Raw genomic sequence first — 19338 nt, forward strand, 5'->3', positions numbered from 1 at the left:
ATCCTCTGGCACTGCCACCGTCCTCATACCAGCTTTTATCACCTCATGCCTAGACTCAAAATAATCTTTTGATTGGTCTGCCTGCTCCGAGTCGGCCTGCTCCGGTCCATCCTCCACTTAGCTGTCTAATTGATCTTCCGAAAGCCCAGATCTGACCCGTGTCACCTTCCCCATTCAATAAACTTCAGTGGCTCCCTATTACCTCCAGGATCAAATATAAAATCCTGATATTCAAACCCCTTCATGCCCTGCCCCGCTCACTGCCTTTTAAGTCTTCTTATACCTTACTCTATGATCCCTGACACTGACTCCCATCTCCCAAGACTGGCATTTCTATTGGCTGTCCCCAGTACCTGTAATATTCTTAGCTAAAATCCCATCTTTTCAGGAACCTTTTCCAACCCTGTTGATTATTTCCCATCTATCCTGTGTTGGAGCTTGTAGTCGTCTCCTCCGCTAGACCAAGCACCTCAAAAACAGGGATTCTCTCATGCCTTTGTTTGTTTGAACCTCTGATGCTTAATGCCCAGCTCATAGTAGGTGCTTTAACAAATGCTCGTTGAGTGACTGATTCTAAGACCAGTGTTCTTTCCATTACATCAGAGCATTCCAGGGCTCCCCCTCACCCCATGTGCCAGGCCCTAAGCATAGGGGCCTGCCCTGACCTTCTTGTTGAGAAGACAATGCAGCAGAAAGAGGAAGCAGCCCTGGAAGCAGTTGAGGATGGTGAAAATGTAGGCCAGGACTTGACTCTGAGGGCCGAACAGGAACAGGCCAAAAATCCAGGTACAGCCCAGGATGCAGAGCTGAGCAATGGCTGTGAACGTCAGAATCCTGCGGGGCAAAGAGCAAGACAAGCCTCTGACTGGCTATGCCTTGGCCTGGATAAGCCCAGCCTCCTCCCAGCAGCCCAGGCCTCCTTTCTCCCACGAGACCCCCTCCACACACACATTTATACCTAGCTTTCTTTAATTTTTTCATGTCAGGGTTGATCTCTGAGAACTTCTGGGTGAGTTTCCAGACGGTGATCACAAAGATGAAGGCATTGAACTGGGGAGGAGAGACAGATTGGGTCAGTGTCCTGGGCACTGCAGCAACCACTGCCAGGGGAGAGGCTGGAACTGGGGCTGGGGGTGGGGGGTCAGGAGGGCGCTGTCTGTGCGCAGCCTCAGGGAAGCGGAAGATGCCGCCCTGCTCAGCGGTCCTGGGCCATAAGCCCGGCCCCCCGGGGAGAGGGGTTTGAAGGCCGGGGAGAAGCGCGATAGACGAGCCTTACCGCAATGATGAGGGTGACGGGCCCTAGGAAGCTCCAGATGAAGCCATTTTCTCGGCTCAGCCAACAGCTACGGGGAGGAGAGGGGAGGGCACCGTTAGTGAGCTACCTGCCTGTCTCCCTCCCCCCACCCATGGGGAAGGCGGGGAGGGAAAGAAGAAAAGGGGGAGAAAGAGGAGGGGGAAAGGCGAGGAAAGATGGAGGGAGGGGCAGAAGAAGGGGGAGGGGAGGGCCGAAAGGGCTGCCCGGTCTCCCGGGGGGGCCCCGAGGGGCCGCGCACTCACTATCGCGGGCGGCCGTAGCCCCGGCTGTTGACTGCGGCCGAGATGGCCACGATGAGGGCGGGCGTCCCGTAGCCGAGCAGGCAGAGCCAGCGCGTGCGGAGGCCGGGCCCGGGGAACACGCGCACCACCAGGAAGTAGAGCTCCAGACCCTCGAGGCACATCCAGCAGAAGGCGGCCAGGAAGCAGTAGTGCAGCAGGCCGGCCACGAGGCGGCAGCGCAGCCCCACCTGCGCCCGGGAGAGCCGGCTCGGTCAGCTCCCGCCGCCCTCCCCCGCAGCCCGCCGAGGCTAACACGCCCAGGACACAGGGGACGGGACCGAGGCCCGGAGAGGGGAAGGCACTTGGCCAAGGGCACGCGGCTAATAAGGGGCATCTCCGTGGGCTTGACCCCCCCGGCCGCCCATGTTCCTTCCAGCTCTCTGACAAGTTCCATGCCCCGGCCGCCCCCCTGACCCTCTGAGTGCCCAGAAGCCCCAGAGGGCGTGCATACCTCGACTTGGCCAGGGTTGGCGGTGCCAGCCAGGAAGACGGTGGAGCCCACGAAGAGACAGAGGCACAGGTGCAGGTGGATGGTGGTGCGGGAGCCTTGGATGGACCGGCACAGCAGGAAGGTGAGGATGCAGAGGAGCAGGCAGACCAAGGACACTCCCAGCCCCACCTGGGTGATCACTGACAGCGTCCAGTCCTGGGGCCAAGCAGAGGGTCAGGAAGCTTCTGGGACCCAGCCCCTCCGGTAGGCTCACCCCCATCCTTATCCAAGCCCTTCTCTTCTCTCTTGGCCCTCCCTGACCCCACCCCCTTTCCCCCATTCCATCCTTGCTCTCCCTGCCCTCTTCTCCCCCCCCTCTAGTGACTCCCTCCAGACTCTCCCCCTCCCCCTGCCCCCTCTCACCTCCACATCATAGTGGGCCATGAGGATGGCAAAGCTGCTGAGGTGGGTACAGTGGCAGGTGGTGCTGTTGCCGTTGCTTCCCAATTTCCTACAGCCAGTAGTGGCCCAGTGACCGCTCCCCTTATCGTTATGTTGCCAGAAGGCACAGATCACTTCCTGCCTTGACCCTGAGGACACATTCTGTGGGCACAAGAAAGAAAGCCCCATGGAACCCCAGGGCAGAGGTGGCTGCTGTCTGGCAGCTGGACTCTGGCTACAAGCAGTTGGTTAGGGGCTGAGAAAGCTTCTTCCTATCAGAGAAACTGAGGTTAAGCCCGAAGATCCCTGGCAATGGTAGAAGTAGAGTACCTAAGGTGGAAGTTAACCTGTGAGGGGGCTCTGTATCAGCTTCTGCCTGGAGACCTCTAGTGAGGGGGGCTGCCCAGTACCTCCCTGGGTCCACTTTTGGACAGCTCTGATTGTCAGGACCTGTCTCTAACCACTCCCACATTACTCCTCATACTGCCTTCTGGGGTCAAGCAGATTAAAATTAATTCCTTCAATTCAAAGACAGCTATTAGCATCTGCCATGAGCCTGCTTTTCTCCAGGTTAAACGCTCCCATAATCCTCCATTGATCTTCTTGTGTCCAGAGCAACACAAATGGGACCTGTAGGTTTCCTCTACCCCCCCCCCCCCGAACACCCCCCCCCACACACAACCTCCAGGGGCACTCACTTCGTGGGAGAAGGCAAAGGTGACTGGGGAGCTGAGGTTTCCAGTGTCCTTGTTGCTCAGGAAGGCCGTGCTGACAGCAGAGAGCAGAACTGGAACACCCCCTCCAACCTGGGCCTCATGCACTTGTTGCAGATCAGCCTTTTTTTCAGGCTCCAAGACAAGTGGGGCGTTGGCCAGCAGTTTCTTCATGTCACAAGTGGAGAACAGACCCACAACAGTATTTTCTGGGGGGGAGGGGGAGGGGAGGTGTGTGTGCAGAGAGTCAGGCATTGACTTAGCCCTTTCCTCCTCAGCCTTGGTCCCCTATTCCTTTGAGGCCCAGCTCCAATGCCACTTCTTCCAGAAAGACTTCCCTTCCCTCTTCCTCCCCTCCTGCTTCTGTTATGCTTCTACCAAGAGGATGCTGCCTACTTTTCTTCTATTGCTGTGCTCCCAACAGACTGAACGATTCCTGGTGTCCTGAGCTTGCCAAGACCTGGCTCACATCAGTGCCTTTTCTCAACACTATTCCTCCCCTTCCCCACCTCCTGTCCCTTCTTTACAATCCAATTCCTATGCCACCTCCTCCAGGAAGTCTTCCTGGATACCTCCAGGCCCATAAGGACCTTTCCCTTCAGACTTCACACAGCATTTACGTTTATATTTCTATTGTATAACAGAGCCCTCTGGATTGCTGTTTTCTCTTCCTACTAGACCATAAACTCATGAAGGCAAAAACTGTATTATCTAGACCTTGTATAGCATCCGGTTCCTAACAGGGTACACAGTAAGTGCTTAATCATTGTTGAATGAATGAATGAATGTGCACCTGGTCACCTAAGCCTAGATGTCCTCACCATTCCTGCCAGTTCACTGGCCTCAGACCATCGTCTATGGGGTTGCCACTTTCCCAGCTTGCCTTGTGCCTCTATTCCGCCCCCTGTTACCTGAGTCACCGTGTTTCCGAGCCAAATTCCAGTCCAGCTTCATCTTCGTATGGCTTCTGCCCACCTCAACGCTCCCTGTTGGTTTTTCCTTCACGTTTACAGACAGCTCTGAGGAAGGAGGAAGAAGTCAGTGCGGAGGCTGGGGGAAGCTGGAGAGAGGTGGGGAAGCTAGGTGGAGCCTGCTCACCTGTGCCCCCCTGAGTATGGAAGACCAGGGCCCCATGGGGCATGGTCTGGGCAAGGTCTCGAAGGATTTGTTCAACGTTAGAGAGCAGGTATGTGGCCACTTGAAGACGAGCCTCTAAGGGCAGATGCTCCAGGTCTCTGGATTCATTCAGAAGTTTCTCTACATCTTTCACAAACACCTGGGTTTGGGGAAGAGAGAAGGGCAAAAAGAGAATAGAGCCGTTAGTTAGCCTCACCACCCCAGAAAACAGCAGAGCCAATTAAAACTGGGACTGCCAGAGGCTGCCCCTCCAGCTTTCCTGTTCATCCCATCACAGGCAGATCCTGGCAGCCATGAAATTGACCCCAAAAGGACAATCAACACCTCCTCTTTCCCTCCTCACCCCTCCCATTTTTTTCTGCCTACAGAACCCACTGCTGGATGGATGGGCAACAAGCAAAGACAGCTAGGGATGTGTGTGTGTGCGCTTGGGCGGTGCCAATATTGGATCATCTCCTTCAGGTTCCTCATTTTACAGATGAAGACGCTGAGGCCCAGCAAAGGGGAGTGACTTAACCAAGGTAAAGTAGCTAATAAATAGCAGTGCTAGGGTTTGAATCAAGGTTTTCTGACTCCTAATCTCCTGTTCTTTTTTATTGTTTTTTGGGTTTTTTTTGTTTTTTGGCTCAGTGTTTTATCCACTGTGCCACCTAGCTGCCCCTGTTGTTTTTGTTATACCAAACTCCTGAGAGCTAGAAGGCTCTTAAGAGATGCATCCGGGGGCAGCTAGGTGGCGTAGTGGATAAAGCACTGGCCTTGGATTCAGAAGGACTTGAGTTCAAATCCGGCCTCAGATACTTAACACTTACTAGCTGTGTGACCTTGGGCAAGTCACTTAACCCCCATTGCCCTGTCCCCCCCCCCCAATAAATAAAAATAAATAAATAAAGAGATGCATCCACTCCATCCCTAAATCCCTTCCTTCCCTTCCTTCCTCTGTCCCCTATGATTGGATCCCCCTATCTCACCCAGGCTGCACATGCAGTGGTCACTCATGGGGCTGATCCAATTAGTGCTGATCAGCACAGAAGTTTTTAACCTGCTCCATTTGTCCAACCTAGACTGGTTTGCTTAGCCTTAGGTGGCCTGGTTCCCCAGGTGACGGCACCATATTGGTGCCAGACCAGGTTGCACACCCAATCACTCGTACGCCTTCTGTGGCTCAGGACTCTTGAACAAAAGCCTTCCATCACCTTCTGCCTCCCTAGAGGCAGTAACAACAGATGTGTATCATTGGGCCTAGCTCTATTTTGCTTTGTTGTTTTTTTTTTGTAAAGTTGCTATCTGTAATGGGCTAAAATTCTAGCTAGACTGTCTAAAAATCTAATGAGTGGTTGCCATAAATTATAAGCTTTAGCAAGAGTTTAGACTTTTAAGTATTTATTAAAGAGCATAAGAATTTGGTGAGGAGAGAGAAAGAGGCCAAGGTTCCTTCATCTATCTATCTAAGGGAGCCAGCATCTCTGCTCCAGCCAAGCCAAGGTCCCGGGCAAAAAAGAGAGCCCCTAGCCCCTTCTTCATCCCAGAAGACTCCCTCGAAAACGGAAACAGGGCCCTCCACACACACACAGCTCCAAGCTAATTGGCTGGTAGCCTTGATCGACAGTACCCACGAGCAAACGTTACTTCTTGACACCAAGGCCATGTGGCTTGTCCTCAGGTCAGAGCTCACAAAAAGTTCCTCCCAGCAGGGGGTGTTATTCCAACTCACATTTTTTAAACTAGTTGAGTAAACAGAGGCTCCCAGGGATTTGTTGAGTGATTGATACAAGGCACCCAGAGAGTAAGGAACAGATGTGGAATTCAAACTGGGATCTGACTCCTAATTCAGTACACTTTCCACTATAACCCATTGCCATCCCCTACACCTCTGTGTATGTTGGGGGGAGGCCCGTGTCTGTGTGTCCTGGTGTGTGAACACTGTTACATAGACCCTGCCCCGTGTCATGGCATCACAAAGTGACAGGACCAGTGCCTCCTTTCTTCTGGGATGCAGGGTCTTCTTACCTGGATGGATTCATTGGCAGAGGCAGATTTGAATTTGCCAGTGATAAACTTCAGTTTTTCGATCAAGTTCTGAAGAGAGGAAGAACAAGGATGGGAATTAGGGATCCCAGAGCCTGGCTGGGATAGTGGGGCAGGAGGAGGTGGTCATGGGGGTTTGGACTCAGGTGCCTACCTAACACCCACTCACCTGACTGACTCCAGGGGGTGGTGTCCAGAAGGGGAAGGAGATCTCTGAGGGAGACAAGGAAAACAGTACCATTAGTGGGGTGAGCATGGGAGCATAGGATTTACAGCTAAAGGAAGATGATTCCACCCAACTTCATTTTACAGATGAGGAAACTGCAGACCAAAAAGGAAGGAGGGGGCAATAATAAGTGGCAAAGCTGAGAATCGAACACAGGAGCCCCGAGTGCAGATGCAGAACCTGTTCTCTGCCTCCCTGTCAGAGTCTCTAGCTGACTGTCCCCATAAGGAGAGCCCTGACTTGGCCACGGCTCAGGACTGACTCTTGACAACAAGAATAAAGTATCAACAAAAGCACTGAATTCTACTGGATACTGTTTATATCCATCCCCTTTTAGTGATCTTTTTCTCAGCTTGTCCAACCGAAGGCTTCCAGACACATGGGGAGCATAGGGTTGGGAGCAAGACAGGCCTAAAATGTCAGGATTCTTAATCTGGGCTCAGTGACTCCCAACACTCCAGGGTTAGACTTCAGGGAGTCAGAAACTTGAACAGGGAAAAAAAAGACTTCATTTCCAATCATGTCTAACTGAAATCGAGCATCTCCTTCAGTTACTTAAAAGCCTTCTTCTGAGGAAAGCTCCAAAGGCTTCAGCAGACTTGCCAAAGAGGGGCCCAGCACAAAAAAGGCTAAAACCCCCCACATTCAAGTCCAACTTCCTCATTTTACAGATGGTAGAAAACAAAGGCCCTAAAGGAAAGGCCCTGTCTATGAACACACCTCCAGTAGCTCCCTTCCACTTGCCCCAGATCCTCTCAAAATTCACCCATACCCACCCAGCTCAGGTGGAGGCAGAGCAACCCACCCCAGTCACCTTTGCTCCTTCACTGACAAGGAAAATGAAGAGGGGAAGAAGTGGCTTCACTCCCTGGGAGAATCCGCTCCCCACCTGACAGAGGACAGAGCAGGGATGTGGGCTGGGAGGGTCACTTAGCTAGGAGGGGGCAGAGCCAGGACCTGAGCCTTGGTTTCCCTGGTCCCCAGGTCTGTTCTCTTTCCATCTAGCACGTGGTCCCCTTGCAGAACTGGTATTAAGATGTGGGTCTCAGGGGTGCCTAGGTGGCACAGTGGATAAAGCACCAGCCCTGGATTCAGGAGGACCTGAGTTCAAATTTGGCCTCAGACACCTGATATTTGCTAGCTGTGTGACCCTGAGCAAGTCACTTAACCCTCATTGCCCCACCAAAAAAAAAAAAAAAGATGTGGGTCTCCTGGATCCCTATTCCCCTCACTCCTTAAGGTCCTACCTAATGGCAGCCAGTTCCACCCCCACCCCCACCCCCCATGCTTCCCTTTATGGAAGAAAGCCCAAGTCAGTGGCTGACTCAGATTAGTGTTAGGGCCTGGGGGCAGGGAGGAGAGAAAACCAGCCCTTCCTCCTCCCCAGTAAGGGATTTGAAGTATATTTTCTTTTGTTTCGTTTTGTTTTTTTGCAGCTCAATGAGGGTTAAGTGACTTGCCCAGGGTCACACAGCTAGTATCAAGTGTCTGAGACTGGATTTGAACTCAGGTCCTCTTGAATCCAGGGCCAGTGCTCTATCCACTGCACTACCTAGCTGCCCCTTCTGAGGTATATTTTCAATTCTCTTCCTGCCCTTGAGAGCTAGGCTTGACCAACCCACAAGGGGCCTCTTTGGTGCCTTGGGCCTTCTGGGGCTACACTAACTGGGCCTGGAAAAGTCTGAAAGTCAAGGTCAAGGGGTACAAGATTAGCTCAAGACAGCCCAGAAAAAAATGATACTGGCCCTGATTTCTCTTCCCACTGAAGATTTCCCAAGCTTCTCTCTCTAGATGAGCACCCTGAGGCTCAGCGTAAGTCTATGGGCACAGAGCAGGGAGCACCCATCACTCCTGCTGGATCAGAGTGAGGCATCCCCAAGGTTACTGCTCTTCCCACCAAACTGCCATGGAGCCACCTCAGTGCCCACAGGGGCTCCAGGGTATCTGGTTGGTGTTGCCCACACTCTATTCCCTACAGTACTTGAGCCCAAACTTCCTCTCCCAGCTCTGAGGTTCCTGGTTTAGTCTTTGTGGCTGGCTCCCTGCCATAGGCTCAGGACAGCAGCCCAGAGTTCCCCTGTGTGGCTCTGCCCTAGCTATCTTGCTTGGACTTCTGGGGGAAGCATCACCCCAAACAAACCACTCCCTGCCTCAGCCCTTTTCCTTGGCTGGTGTGCTCAGGGGGCTTCTCATAGATTCACTCAGTGCCTCAATTCATCCCCTGGGAGGCGCTGGGCTGCCTCCCACAGCGTTGTGGGTCCACACACTCTCTAAGGTCATACCTATGCACTTCTTGAACTGGTCCTTGCTGCTTTTGGCAAAGCCCAGTTTGCACTCACAGCTATAGCTTCCAGGGGGTGTGTCCATACAGACCCCATGGGGTGCACAGAGTGAGCTGTTGAGCTGACATTCATCCACGTCTGTAAGAGGAAGGGAAAGGGGGTGAGGGGCAACTTTGGTTTAGACACAAAAGAGACCTGGGTGGGGTTGCTGGACACGCTGGCATCTTCTGCCACTGTCTGTCTGCTGGGAAGGATGGGAACTGGGCTGGACAGAAACATCCCAAGTCCTTGGAGCCTACCAATCTCTCCCTTCAGTGTTTATATCACTTCCTGGCCTGGGCCCTCCGAGACAATGATCTGAGGAAACGAGTTTCCTTCTATTCTCCTCTCAGGGGTGAAATTGGCCCAGCTGGCAGACTCCCGTTTATTATAGAATTATAGAACTGCAAGGGAATGTAGAGGTCATCTAATGTAACACCCAAATGTTACAGATGGGGAAACTGAGGCCCAGAGTGGTTGTGGCCAGATTTCCAAGCTACTGACCATCAGAGGTGAGATTTGAGCCCAGGTCCTCTGACACCAAAGGAGTTCTTCCCACTATCTCACCAATGTGCCGCAGTTGCATTCTGGCTTCCTCAGAATACTTCTTACTCCCCCCTTCTGCTTCCAAAGTCTCCCTCTGCCTTCCGCCTTCAGCAACCTTTCCTCATATGAGTTTCCAACTAATCAAATTTTCACCCGATCCAGATAGTCCCTTCTCAATGAGTCCCATCCCTCCCTCATAGTCGTGGCTGTCTGTTTAAATTCCTCCTCTCATTCTAGGCTATTTCACACAGGCTGAGGATCCCTCAAGGACCCTAACCTGCCAGTTCCTCAGGCAACTCAAATCTTACCACTTACTTATATGCGCCAGTCAGTTACAAATCTTTGATGGCACCATTACTACCCCCACACATTCATACCTGCATCAAGGTGATAACTGAACCCAAGAGTGCTGACGAAGTCACAAAGTAAGAGCATAGAGAGAGAAGAGGACCCGAAAAGGAGCCTCGGCGTGCACCTAAAGTTAGGATGTAATTCTAGTGCCTTCCTTCTGTTAATTTTATATATATATATATATATATATATATATATATATATATATATATATTTAGTTAGTTATATTTTTGCATGTTGTCTTCCCCATTAGATTGTAGGCTCCTTGAAGGCAGGAACTGTCGCCTCTTTTTGTATCCTCGGCACTTAGCACAGTGCCTGGCACACAGTAGGGGCTTAACAAATGTCTGTGGATTGATCGGATGATGATCTAGTCTAGGAAATAGAGAAGGAGTGGTTAGACAGGTAGAAGAAACCAAGATAAAACAGTGTCCCAAAAATCCAGAGAGGAGAATGGTCAGTAGTGTCAAGTGCTATGAAGACATCAAGGAGGATGAGGACTGAGAAAAGGTCATGAGATTGGACAGGAGATCATTAGTAACTTTGAAGAGAGCAGTTTCAGTTGAGTGATGAGGTTGGAAGCCAGATTGTAGGGAATTTAGAAGAGAATGAGAGGGAGTCTCCTTAGTATTAGGCTTCCATGATTTAGAACTCTGATTATAATATCCTGTCATTGCATATCTCCTTTCGCCTTACTCTGGAACCCATTCTTAGTCCTTATCATAACCTGGTCCAATCTTTCCATCCCTCTTCCTTCCTAGGCCATTACCTCTGTTCTGCCTGTACTCTTCTCTTTTTTTTTTTTTTTTTGGCGGGGCAATGGGGGTTAAGTGACTTGCCCAGGGTCACACAGCTAGTAAGTGTCAAGTGTCTGAGGCCAGATTTGAACTCACGTACTCCTGAATCCAGGGCTGGTGCTTTATCCACTGCGCCACCTAGCCGCCCCTGCCTGTATTCTTCTCAACCCTTTACAGACTCAGTTCAACCCTACAGTCCTTTGCTCTCAAATCCCTCATATCCTTGTGGTTTTGCTGCTCACACCTTGCCAGCCAACAAACATTCATTAAATTATCACTGTGTGTAGGGCAGCTAGGTGGTGCAGTGGATAAAGCACCAGCCCTGGATTCAGGAGGACCCGAGTTCAAATCTGGACTCAGACACTTGACACTTACTAGCTGTGTGACCCCGGGCAAGTCACTTAACCCTCATTGCCCTGCAAAAAAAAAAAAAAAATTATCACTGTGTGCCAGGCACTGTGCAAATGCTGGGGGTACAAAGAATAAGCAAAAACAGTCTCTCCCCTCATGGAGCTTGCAGTCTAATGAGTGATGACAACATGTATAGAAATAGAGGAATATACTAGATACAAATAAATTACACGAAGGTACCTTAGAGGGAAAAGCACTGATTAGCATCTGATAGGACCAGGAGAGACCTCCTAGAGAAGGTGGTATTTGAGCTGAGTCTTGAAGAAAGCCAAGGATCCCAAGAGAAAGAGGTGAGGAAGAAAGGTATTCCAGGGAGGAGGCACAGCCTAGGCAAAAGCATGGAAACAGGAGGTGGACCACTGGTTTTGAGGAACAGCAAAGAAGCCACTATGGCTGAATCTTAAAGGTCACAGAGGGGAATAATGTATAGGAGGCCTGGCAAGGTGGAAGGGGGCTAGGTTGTAAACAGTTTTAAACGCCAATGGACCTTATATTTAGTGCTGGAGTTTACAGGTAGCCATTGGAATGACATAATCAGACATATGCTTTAAGAAAATCATGTTGCCAGCTCTATGGAGGATGGATTGGAATGGGGAGAGACAAGATACAAAGGTATTGAAATAGTCCAGGTGAAAAGCAATGAGAGCCTGATGTAGGGTGGTGGCTGTATGAGAGAAGATAAGGGGAATAAGATGAATGTTGTAGACACAAAAGCAATGAGATGGGACAGCAATTAGAGCATGAATTTCTAGTTTGTTTGGTATCTCCTCCAATGGCTGTTGTCAGAGGAAAGTCCTGCATAAAACCTTCACAGCTCCTTCTTAGAGTCAACTTCCAGTACACTTCCTCCAAGAAATGAACTAAATTCATGCCCCATCCCTAAATGTCTATATTGCTGGGAAAGAGAAATATGGCAGATGGAAACCAGAGAGAGGGGACTGGTCTGCTCAGCAGCTGCTGGAGAATGAAGGCTTGGGTGTGGGTGGGGGCCTGGCCCACAGAGAGGGAGGGGGCCAACAGGGGCAGGCCTCTGTGCCTCCTGGATCCTCACTTTCTCCATCAGAGGATAAAAAAAAAACCTATAGGGGGCAGCTAGGTGGCGCAGTGGATAAAGCTCTGGATTCAGGGAGGACCTGAGTTCAAATGCGGCCTCAGACACTTAACACTTACTAGCTGTGTGACCCTGGGCAAGTCACTTAACCCCCATTGCCCCCCACCCAAAACAAAAACAAAAACAAAAACAAAAAACAAGCCTGCCTCGGTCAGGCCATAAGCATTTATCCAGCATTTCCTAATTCTCAGGCCCTGTGCTAGGCACACTGAGGGGACAAAGAAAGGCAAAAACTCAAGTCTCTGCACTGGGAGACATGCTCACAGTCTAATGGGGGAGACAGCATGCCAACACCTGTGTACAGACAAGATACATGCTATGTACATGGGAGGTAAAATCAAAGAGAAGGGAGGGCTTTGTACACCTGAAGTGCTATGGGAATAGAGCTCTTCATTCTGATAATCCCTCCTCCCATCAGGCTGGAGCAGCCCTGTTGGTCTCTGCCAGGCTGAGCCAAGAGGGCGTCCTCCCCAGCATGGGGCAGATGGGGGTGGGGGACAGAAAGAAAGGGCACAAGAGCATAAATGATATGGCTCAAGTAATGGGGGCAGGAGGAAGGTAAAGGCTATTGGATAAGAGAGGGAATGTGGCAGAATGGAGAGAGGGCCAGGCTCTGAGGTAAGAAGGTTTGGGTTCACATTTCCCCTCAGACACACACTGGCTCAATGAGTCTCCTAGGCCCCCAGCCTCTCAGGGCCTCAGGCCCCTCTCTAAGAGTACAGAGAGCAGGGCATAGGTAGAGAGAAATCACTGTCTAGCCCATCTAGAACATCCGTCCTCCTCCCTCAGTCTCCTAAATACTGGGTCCCATGAGGCAGCATTACCAGGCACATCAGACCCCGGTGGCCTCACTTCCTTCTTCTCTGCTCTCAGCCTCAGCAGAGTCTTCATTGATTCCCCAGCTAGCCAAAGAATGCCAGAGAGCTTTTTACCTTGACAGTCGTTCATAGTGGCATTTGGGAATGTCTTCTCCCCAGAAGGAAGTTTGTATCCAGGGATGCAGGTGCAGTGGTAATCTCCATAGGTATTAACACAGGCTGCATTCTGACCACAAGAGATAGTACTGGGTGGTACACATTCATTAACATCTGCAACATGAGAAGAGAAGAAAAAAAGAAATGAAACATATTTTATATTTGACCAATGTGGGCATTTGTTTTATGTGACTACAGAATGTGATTTGTTACAGGGGCTTTCTTTTTCTTTTCCAAGGAGGGTGAGAGGAAGAGGAAAGAAATGCTTGTTGATTGAAAAAAGAAAAGAAAAGGGAGAAGGAAAGAGAAGAAAATACTAGTAAGGTAATGGAAGGGGGTGGGTTCAAGGACAGTGTCCAGCCTCATCTCTGAATTCTATCTGGGAGATTCCTGCTGACCTATAAGTACAGACAGCTCTTTTCAGGACTGACAGTAAAAGGGAGAAATGATATAGGATAGTGACTTGGGGAGGTCAAGAGAGGGGTTTCTAAGGATGGGGGAGATCTGGGTGTTTGTGGGCAGCAGGGAAGGAGCCCATTGGCTAAGGAGAGGGTGGTGATTTGGAGGGGGAGGATCAGGGCATGGTCTCCAGGGCCAGCTGCTGGAGAGAGATGAGAGGGGATAAGATGGAGGGCACAAGCAAAGGACCTGGCCTTGGAAAGGAAAAGAGCCATCTCCTCCCCAGAAACAGAGGAAAAGGAGAAGAGGAGGGGTCTGGGAGGTGAGGTATGAGGATCTGGAGGTGAGGGGTCTTAGAAAGGGCAGCCTTGACCTTGTCAAGTAGGAGTAGGAAGCCAGGTCCTTGGGTGAGTCCCAAGGAAGCAGGGGACATGGCCATGAGGATTTTAGGGAGAAAGGGCAAGGTTTTGAATGGCCATATCAGAAGGTTGGAAGCTTTAGAAGTGTTACAGACATTAAATTGTGGAAAAGGAAAAGGATCAGGCCGAGAGGATGCCCTGTAATCCCTGCTCTGTGAGAGGGAGGCTGAGGAGGATCTCTTGAGCTCTGGAGATCTGAGCTGCAGGAGGGTTAAAGTCAGTGGAGTGTCTAGACCAAGTCTGGCCCCAATATAGTGAGTTCCTGGGAGGGGAGGGTGACCAGGCTGCCTCAGGCTGGGCCAGGCTGGAAATGGAAGAGGACAAGACTCCCCTGACAATCAATCAGTAGTGGGATTGGGACCATGAGTGTCTGCTGCACTTCCATCCTGGTGAGATAGGGAGACTGAGGAAGGAAGGAGTTGAGGGAGCCAGGAGAGGAAGGATAGTTGGAAGGAAGGAAGGAAGAAAGAGAAGAGAAAAAAAAGAAGAAAGAAAAAGGGAATATAAGAGTTATTTTCTAGCAGGGACAGGAATTTGATCCAGGATATGGGATCACATGTTTAGAGTCTGAGGGACCATCCTAATCTCCTCCTTTTACAGATAAAAAAGGGAAGCCCATAGTGGGGAAGTGACTTGTTCAGGTTCACACAACCAGTAAGTATCAAAGAAAACTTCAGATTTGATATAAAGATTTGATTTTCTCTCCTCTGACTCCTGAGCCAATGCTCTTTCCATTGTACCACCAGGCCTCCTATGGATAGTAATTATAATTATAGCTAGCATTTATATAGTGCAGTAGGGTTTATAAAGTGCTTTATAAATATTGTCTCACTTGATCCTCACAACAACCTGGGAGTTAGGTGTTCTTATCATTCCCATTTTACAGTTTATGAAATTGAGGGAGCCAGAAGTTAAGTGACTTGCCCAGGGTCACACAGCATTTGAAGCTGGATTTGAACTCAGGTCTTTCTGACTCTGGGTCTAATACTCTATCCACTGTACCAATTAGCTACTTCAAAACACAAGCTCTTTGAGCTTTACTTTCCTTGGATTTTAAATGTTTCATTAGTGTTCTGAGAGAGTGTAGTGAACAGAGAGCTGGCCATTGGAGCCAGAAGACCCAGGTTCAAGTCCTGCCCCTGACACACGATGGCTGTGTGAGCCAAGGAAAATTGCATAACCTCTCAGTGCTCTAAGCAACTCTCTAAGAATATGTGACTGTATATTTAATATTTATAAGAGGAAGTAATTTTACAGAGCAGGGAAACCCTGTTTTTTCTGTCATCCCCTGTCGATGCACATGCCCATGCTGTGCCTGGAGCACACTGCCTCCTCACCCCTGCCTATTAGGATCCTCTTCTGCTCAGTTCAAGTCAACAGACACTCATTGATTGCCTACTGCAGGCCAGGCACTGAGGATACAAGGACAAAACCAGAGCAGTCTCCCATCCCCAAAGAGCCTGAATTCTACTGGAATCCTCCCTGATTCCCTTCCCTTTGCCCCAGTTCAAAGGAATCTCTCTCCTTGTTCAAATTTGCCCATACACAGTTTCTGCCTTCTTTTTTTGGATTGGGGTAGGGCATGGTGCTTACCACAGTCTATTTTTTTGTGGGGGGGGGGTAATAAGGATTAAGTGACTTGCCCAGGGTCACACAGCTAGTAAGTGTCAAGTGTCAGGCTGGATTTGAACTCAGGTCCTTCTGAATCCAGAGCCAGTGCTTTATCCACTGCGCCACCTAGCTGCCCCTACAGTCTATTTTGTATTCTACTTATTTGTGTCATATCCTTTTTTGTCCATTATAAACTCCCTGAAGGCAGTGTCTGTGGTATCCTTTTTCTTTGAATCTCCTCAATCCATAACCACTCAAAAGAGTTTGGTCTGACCATCCACACAGGAAATACAAAGTGGATGAAGAATGTCTACTGCCCAGATTATGACCTGCAGATGGATGGAAGACCTATAGAGCATGTTCATCATTATGTATATTTGGGACAGACAGTGCATATAGAAAGTGAATCACGTTCAATATTAAGCAGAGGAGGATAGCAGGTTAGAGTTTAAGAAATTGCCAATCTCCTCTAATGAACCCTACCTTCTAGAAAGTAAAGGTATATATTTGCTCTCTTTCTTTCTTTTTTTCTTTTTTTTTTTTTTTAGTGAGGCAATTGGGGTTAAGTGACTTGCCCAGGGTCACACAGCTAGTAAGTGTTAAGTGTCTGAGGCCGGATTTAAACTCAGGTACTCCTGACTCCAGGGCCGGTGCTCTATCTACTGTGCCACCTAGCTGCCCCAAAGGTGTATATTTTCAACACCAACATTCCATTGGGGTTCCAGTGTCACTGTGAGACATAGAACATCATGGAGATCCCCACAGAGGGTAATAGAGAGGTTTATGGTGATGAGAACCCCTGTATCCTAGAACCAATGAGGAGCTCCACAGAAGAGGAGGAAAACTGTCATGAGGGAAATGCATGATAGAAAAGATGGTCCAGGGATAGGAAGAGGGCGAGGGGAGTCAGGGGGACTGGTCCAAAGGCTCTGTCAGGATACAGAAGAATCATGGAGGAAGGTGCATTGAGGGGACTCCCTGTGGCAAAGGGAAACCTGACAGGAAGGACAATAACAATAGCCCCATTTCTGTGGCACCTTAAGGCTCACAAAGCCTTTCTTTACCACACCTTTGGAAAGTGGGCTGGCAGGTCTATGGATGAGCACCCTGAGCTTCAGAGCAGGTAAGTCCATTGTCCCAAAGGAGGCAGTGCCAGTGCCAGTGCATCAGCCTCAGGGGTCCTATTCTGAAGGTAGCTGTTCATCCCACCAGATGGACACTAGGCTGCCTCAGTTTTCACAGGGGCTCCAAGGCTTCAGGGCCCATGTTCTGTTCCATGGAGAACCTGGTTCCAGACTTCTAGCTCAGAGGTTCCTGGTTCTAAGCCTGCCATAGGCTCTGTAGAGCAGCCTAAGTTTCCCCTTGGGTGGCCCTGCCTTGGTTTCCTGGGCTCTGAGTTCTGGGCGAAGCATCACCCTTCTCCATCCAAGGTACTTCTTGTCTTGGTCCTAATCCTCAGTTGGCTCATTCAGGGGGCTTCTCATAGACTCATTTAGTGCCTTAGTCCATCCCCCCAGCCGTCCCACAGGGTTGTGGGTCCTCCTGTTCCCTAGAGGCATAGATACCTATGCTATGCACTCAGACTGGTTGGTAAAGCCTGGTTTGCATGTGCACGTATAGCTTCCAACAATATTCTCAGAGATTCAGTTTGCTTCACAGAGTAATTTGTCCTGACATTCATCTTTATCTCCAGAAGGAAGGGAGAGGGGGCGATTAGCAACCCTTCTTTGGACACAACAGAGACCTGGGTGGGGCTTCTCAACACCCTGGCATCTCTTGCCCCTGTCTGACTGCTGGGGAGGATGGGAATTGGGCTGGAGAGAAAGATGCCAAGCCTTGGAGCCTCTGTATCACTCCCTGGCCTGGGAAACTTATTTCCTCCTGTTCCCCTCTTTGGGTGAGATTGGCCCAAGCAGGATCCTTCCCTCCCCCACCTTCCTTCTGCTCCTTTTCATGACAAAATCCTAGAGCTGGAAGGAGACCCAGAGGTCATGTGATCCAGTACCCAGATGTTACAGGTGAGGACACTGAGACCCAGAAGGGTGTAGACACCTGCTCAAGGTATTAAGCACCAGAGATGGGAGTTGAACCCCAGTCCCCTGAACACAGAGTCAGTGCTGCTGCCACACCTCCACACGGGCTCTCAGTCACCATGCGACATCCTCCAGCAGCTACTTACTCCACTCTAACCTTCCCTTGGCTAAGTCATAAACTCTTTGGGATTCGGCCTCTTTGTTTTTTGTTTTGTTTTGTTTTTAACATTTTTTGTTCTTTTCGTTTAAAAAACAAAACATTACTGCCACGTCCCCTCCCCTGCACCCCACCCCACATCCTCACTTTGTGACAAATATACACAACCAAGGACAAGAAAATGATGTATTGTGGGTTTCAGTTTCCTCTTCCGTCAAATATATGGGTTGTATTAGATGCCCTAGAGGTCCCTTCCAGAGCTGGATCCAGGATCCTATTCTTAACCCGGCCTTCCATTCTTCCTTCAGGGTCATGAGCAGATTTTTTTTTTTCTTTTTGCAAGGCAATGGGGGTTAAGTGACTTGCCCAGGGTCACACAGCTAGTAAGTGTTAAGTGTCTGAGGCCGGATTTGAACTCAGGTACTCCTGACTCCAGGGCCAGTGCTCTATCCACTGCACCACCTAGCTGCCCCAACCAAGGGGCTTCTTATAAACGCAGTGAGTGCCTCAGTGTATCCCCTGGCAGTCCCTGGGCTGCCTCCCACAGGGGCTTACCTATGCAATCCTCCAACTGGTTCTTGCTGCTTTTGGCAAAGCCAGGCTTGCATATGCATGTATAGTTTTGAAGCTCATTTTTACAGACCCCATTGGGTGCACAGAGTGAGCTATTGAGCTGACATTCATCCACATCTGTAAGAGGAAGGGAAAGGGGATGAGGAACAACCCTTGTTTGGACACAATAGAGGTTGGGGTGGGGGGACTTCCAGACACTCTGGCATCTCTTGTCAGTGTCTACCTCCTGAAGAGGATTGTAACGATTGGAATAACGCCACCTGCTGGATACTTACTGTAGAGGAGTTCTGCCCATGAAGGGAAGGTCTTTGAGGGCAAGACCAGGAGTCAGGAAGTGACGCGGGCTAGTGGGAGGAGGAAGGAAGAGACTGGCGCTCAGTCTCGCGCTCTGGCCTTTGGACTCTGGTGGAGAGCGGAGCTAGAAATGTGCTCTCCCTTTAATAGATAGGAATCTAGGCCTTTCTCTCTCTCTTTACCAAATTCTTCTTTTCCTTAATAAATGCTTAAAAGTCTAACTCTTGCTAAAGCTTATAATTTATTGGCGACCACTCATTAGATATTTTAGACAGACTAGCTAGAATTTTAGCCTTAACAGATGGCGACCACGAAGAGGAAAGCTGAACCTCACTTCTGATCTTCCGGTTGGGTAAGAAATTTCCCCTCCCTCTCCCTTTAACTGCTAAGTACTGGCGCACTGGCTGTGTTTTCCTTTAAATTTTTTCGAATGGACCTTTTAAACTCCCTAATTACCCTATTTTTTATTTTAGTCTGTTTAACCAGACAAATGGGAGATAAGATCATGTTAATGCTTTGTTTTTGTGGATTTTCTATTTTTCTTTTTATTTTTGTTAAAAGAGCCAGCAACTTACTCACACAAGGAAATATCTCTCCCTCTCCCAACCATGCTTTTTCAGAGAAACCTGAAGAGATTCCTGCAGCTTTTCCCAGTTCTAACACTAATTGTTGCTTTAATTTTGCATGCCTGGAGGCAATGACCCACCCTCTAGAAGCTTTTAATCCCCTAGCACCTGGAGGCCCAGTGGGGGAAGAGGAATCCAGGCCTGAGT

At 49.7% G+C, this 19338-nt stretch overlaps 1 protein-coding gene across 3 annotated transcripts in view; it reads right to left on the bottom strand.

Annotated features, from left to right (window-relative positions):
- Positions 1-19338, bottom strand: part of ADGRE5 (adhesion G protein-coupled receptor E5) — a 41688-nt gene that overhangs the window by 1225 nt on the left and 21125 nt on the right. Inside the window, exons 5-18 of one of the 3 annotated variants that reach the window (XM_043976154.1) lie at positions 18254-18388; positions 13038-13193; positions 8851-8988; positions 6512-6555; positions 6325-6393; positions 4279-4456; positions 4092-4199; positions 3166-3389; positions 2450-2629; positions 2048-2242; positions 1558-1784; positions 1277-1343; positions 959-1050; positions 666-834 (exon numbers count right to left, since the gene is read on the bottom strand). In XM_043976154.1, the coding sequence (XP_043832089.1) occupies positions 666-834; positions 959-1050; positions 1277-1343; positions 1558-1784; positions 2048-2242; positions 2450-2629; positions 3166-3389; positions 4092-4199; positions 4279-4456; positions 6325-6393; positions 6512-6555; positions 8851-8988; positions 13038-13193; positions 18254-18388 (1982 nt within the window). The remainder of the gene's footprint in view (positions 1-665; positions 835-958; positions 1051-1276; positions 1344-1557; positions 1785-2047; positions 2243-2449; positions 2630-3165; positions 3390-4091; positions 4200-4278; positions 4457-6324; positions 6394-6511; positions 6556-8850; positions 8989-13037; positions 13194-18253; positions 18389-19338) is intronic. The other 2 variants (XM_043976155.1, XM_043976156.1) reach the window with 2 other exon arrangements.

The sequence above is a fragment of the Dromiciops gliroides genome, chromosome 1, assembly GCF_019393635.1.
Source record: "Dromiciops gliroides isolate mDroGli1 chromosome 1, mDroGli1.pri, whole genome shotgun sequence".
Classification (NCBI taxonomy): Eukaryota; Metazoa; Chordata; class Mammalia; order Microbiotheria; family Microbiotheriidae; genus Dromiciops; species Dromiciops gliroides.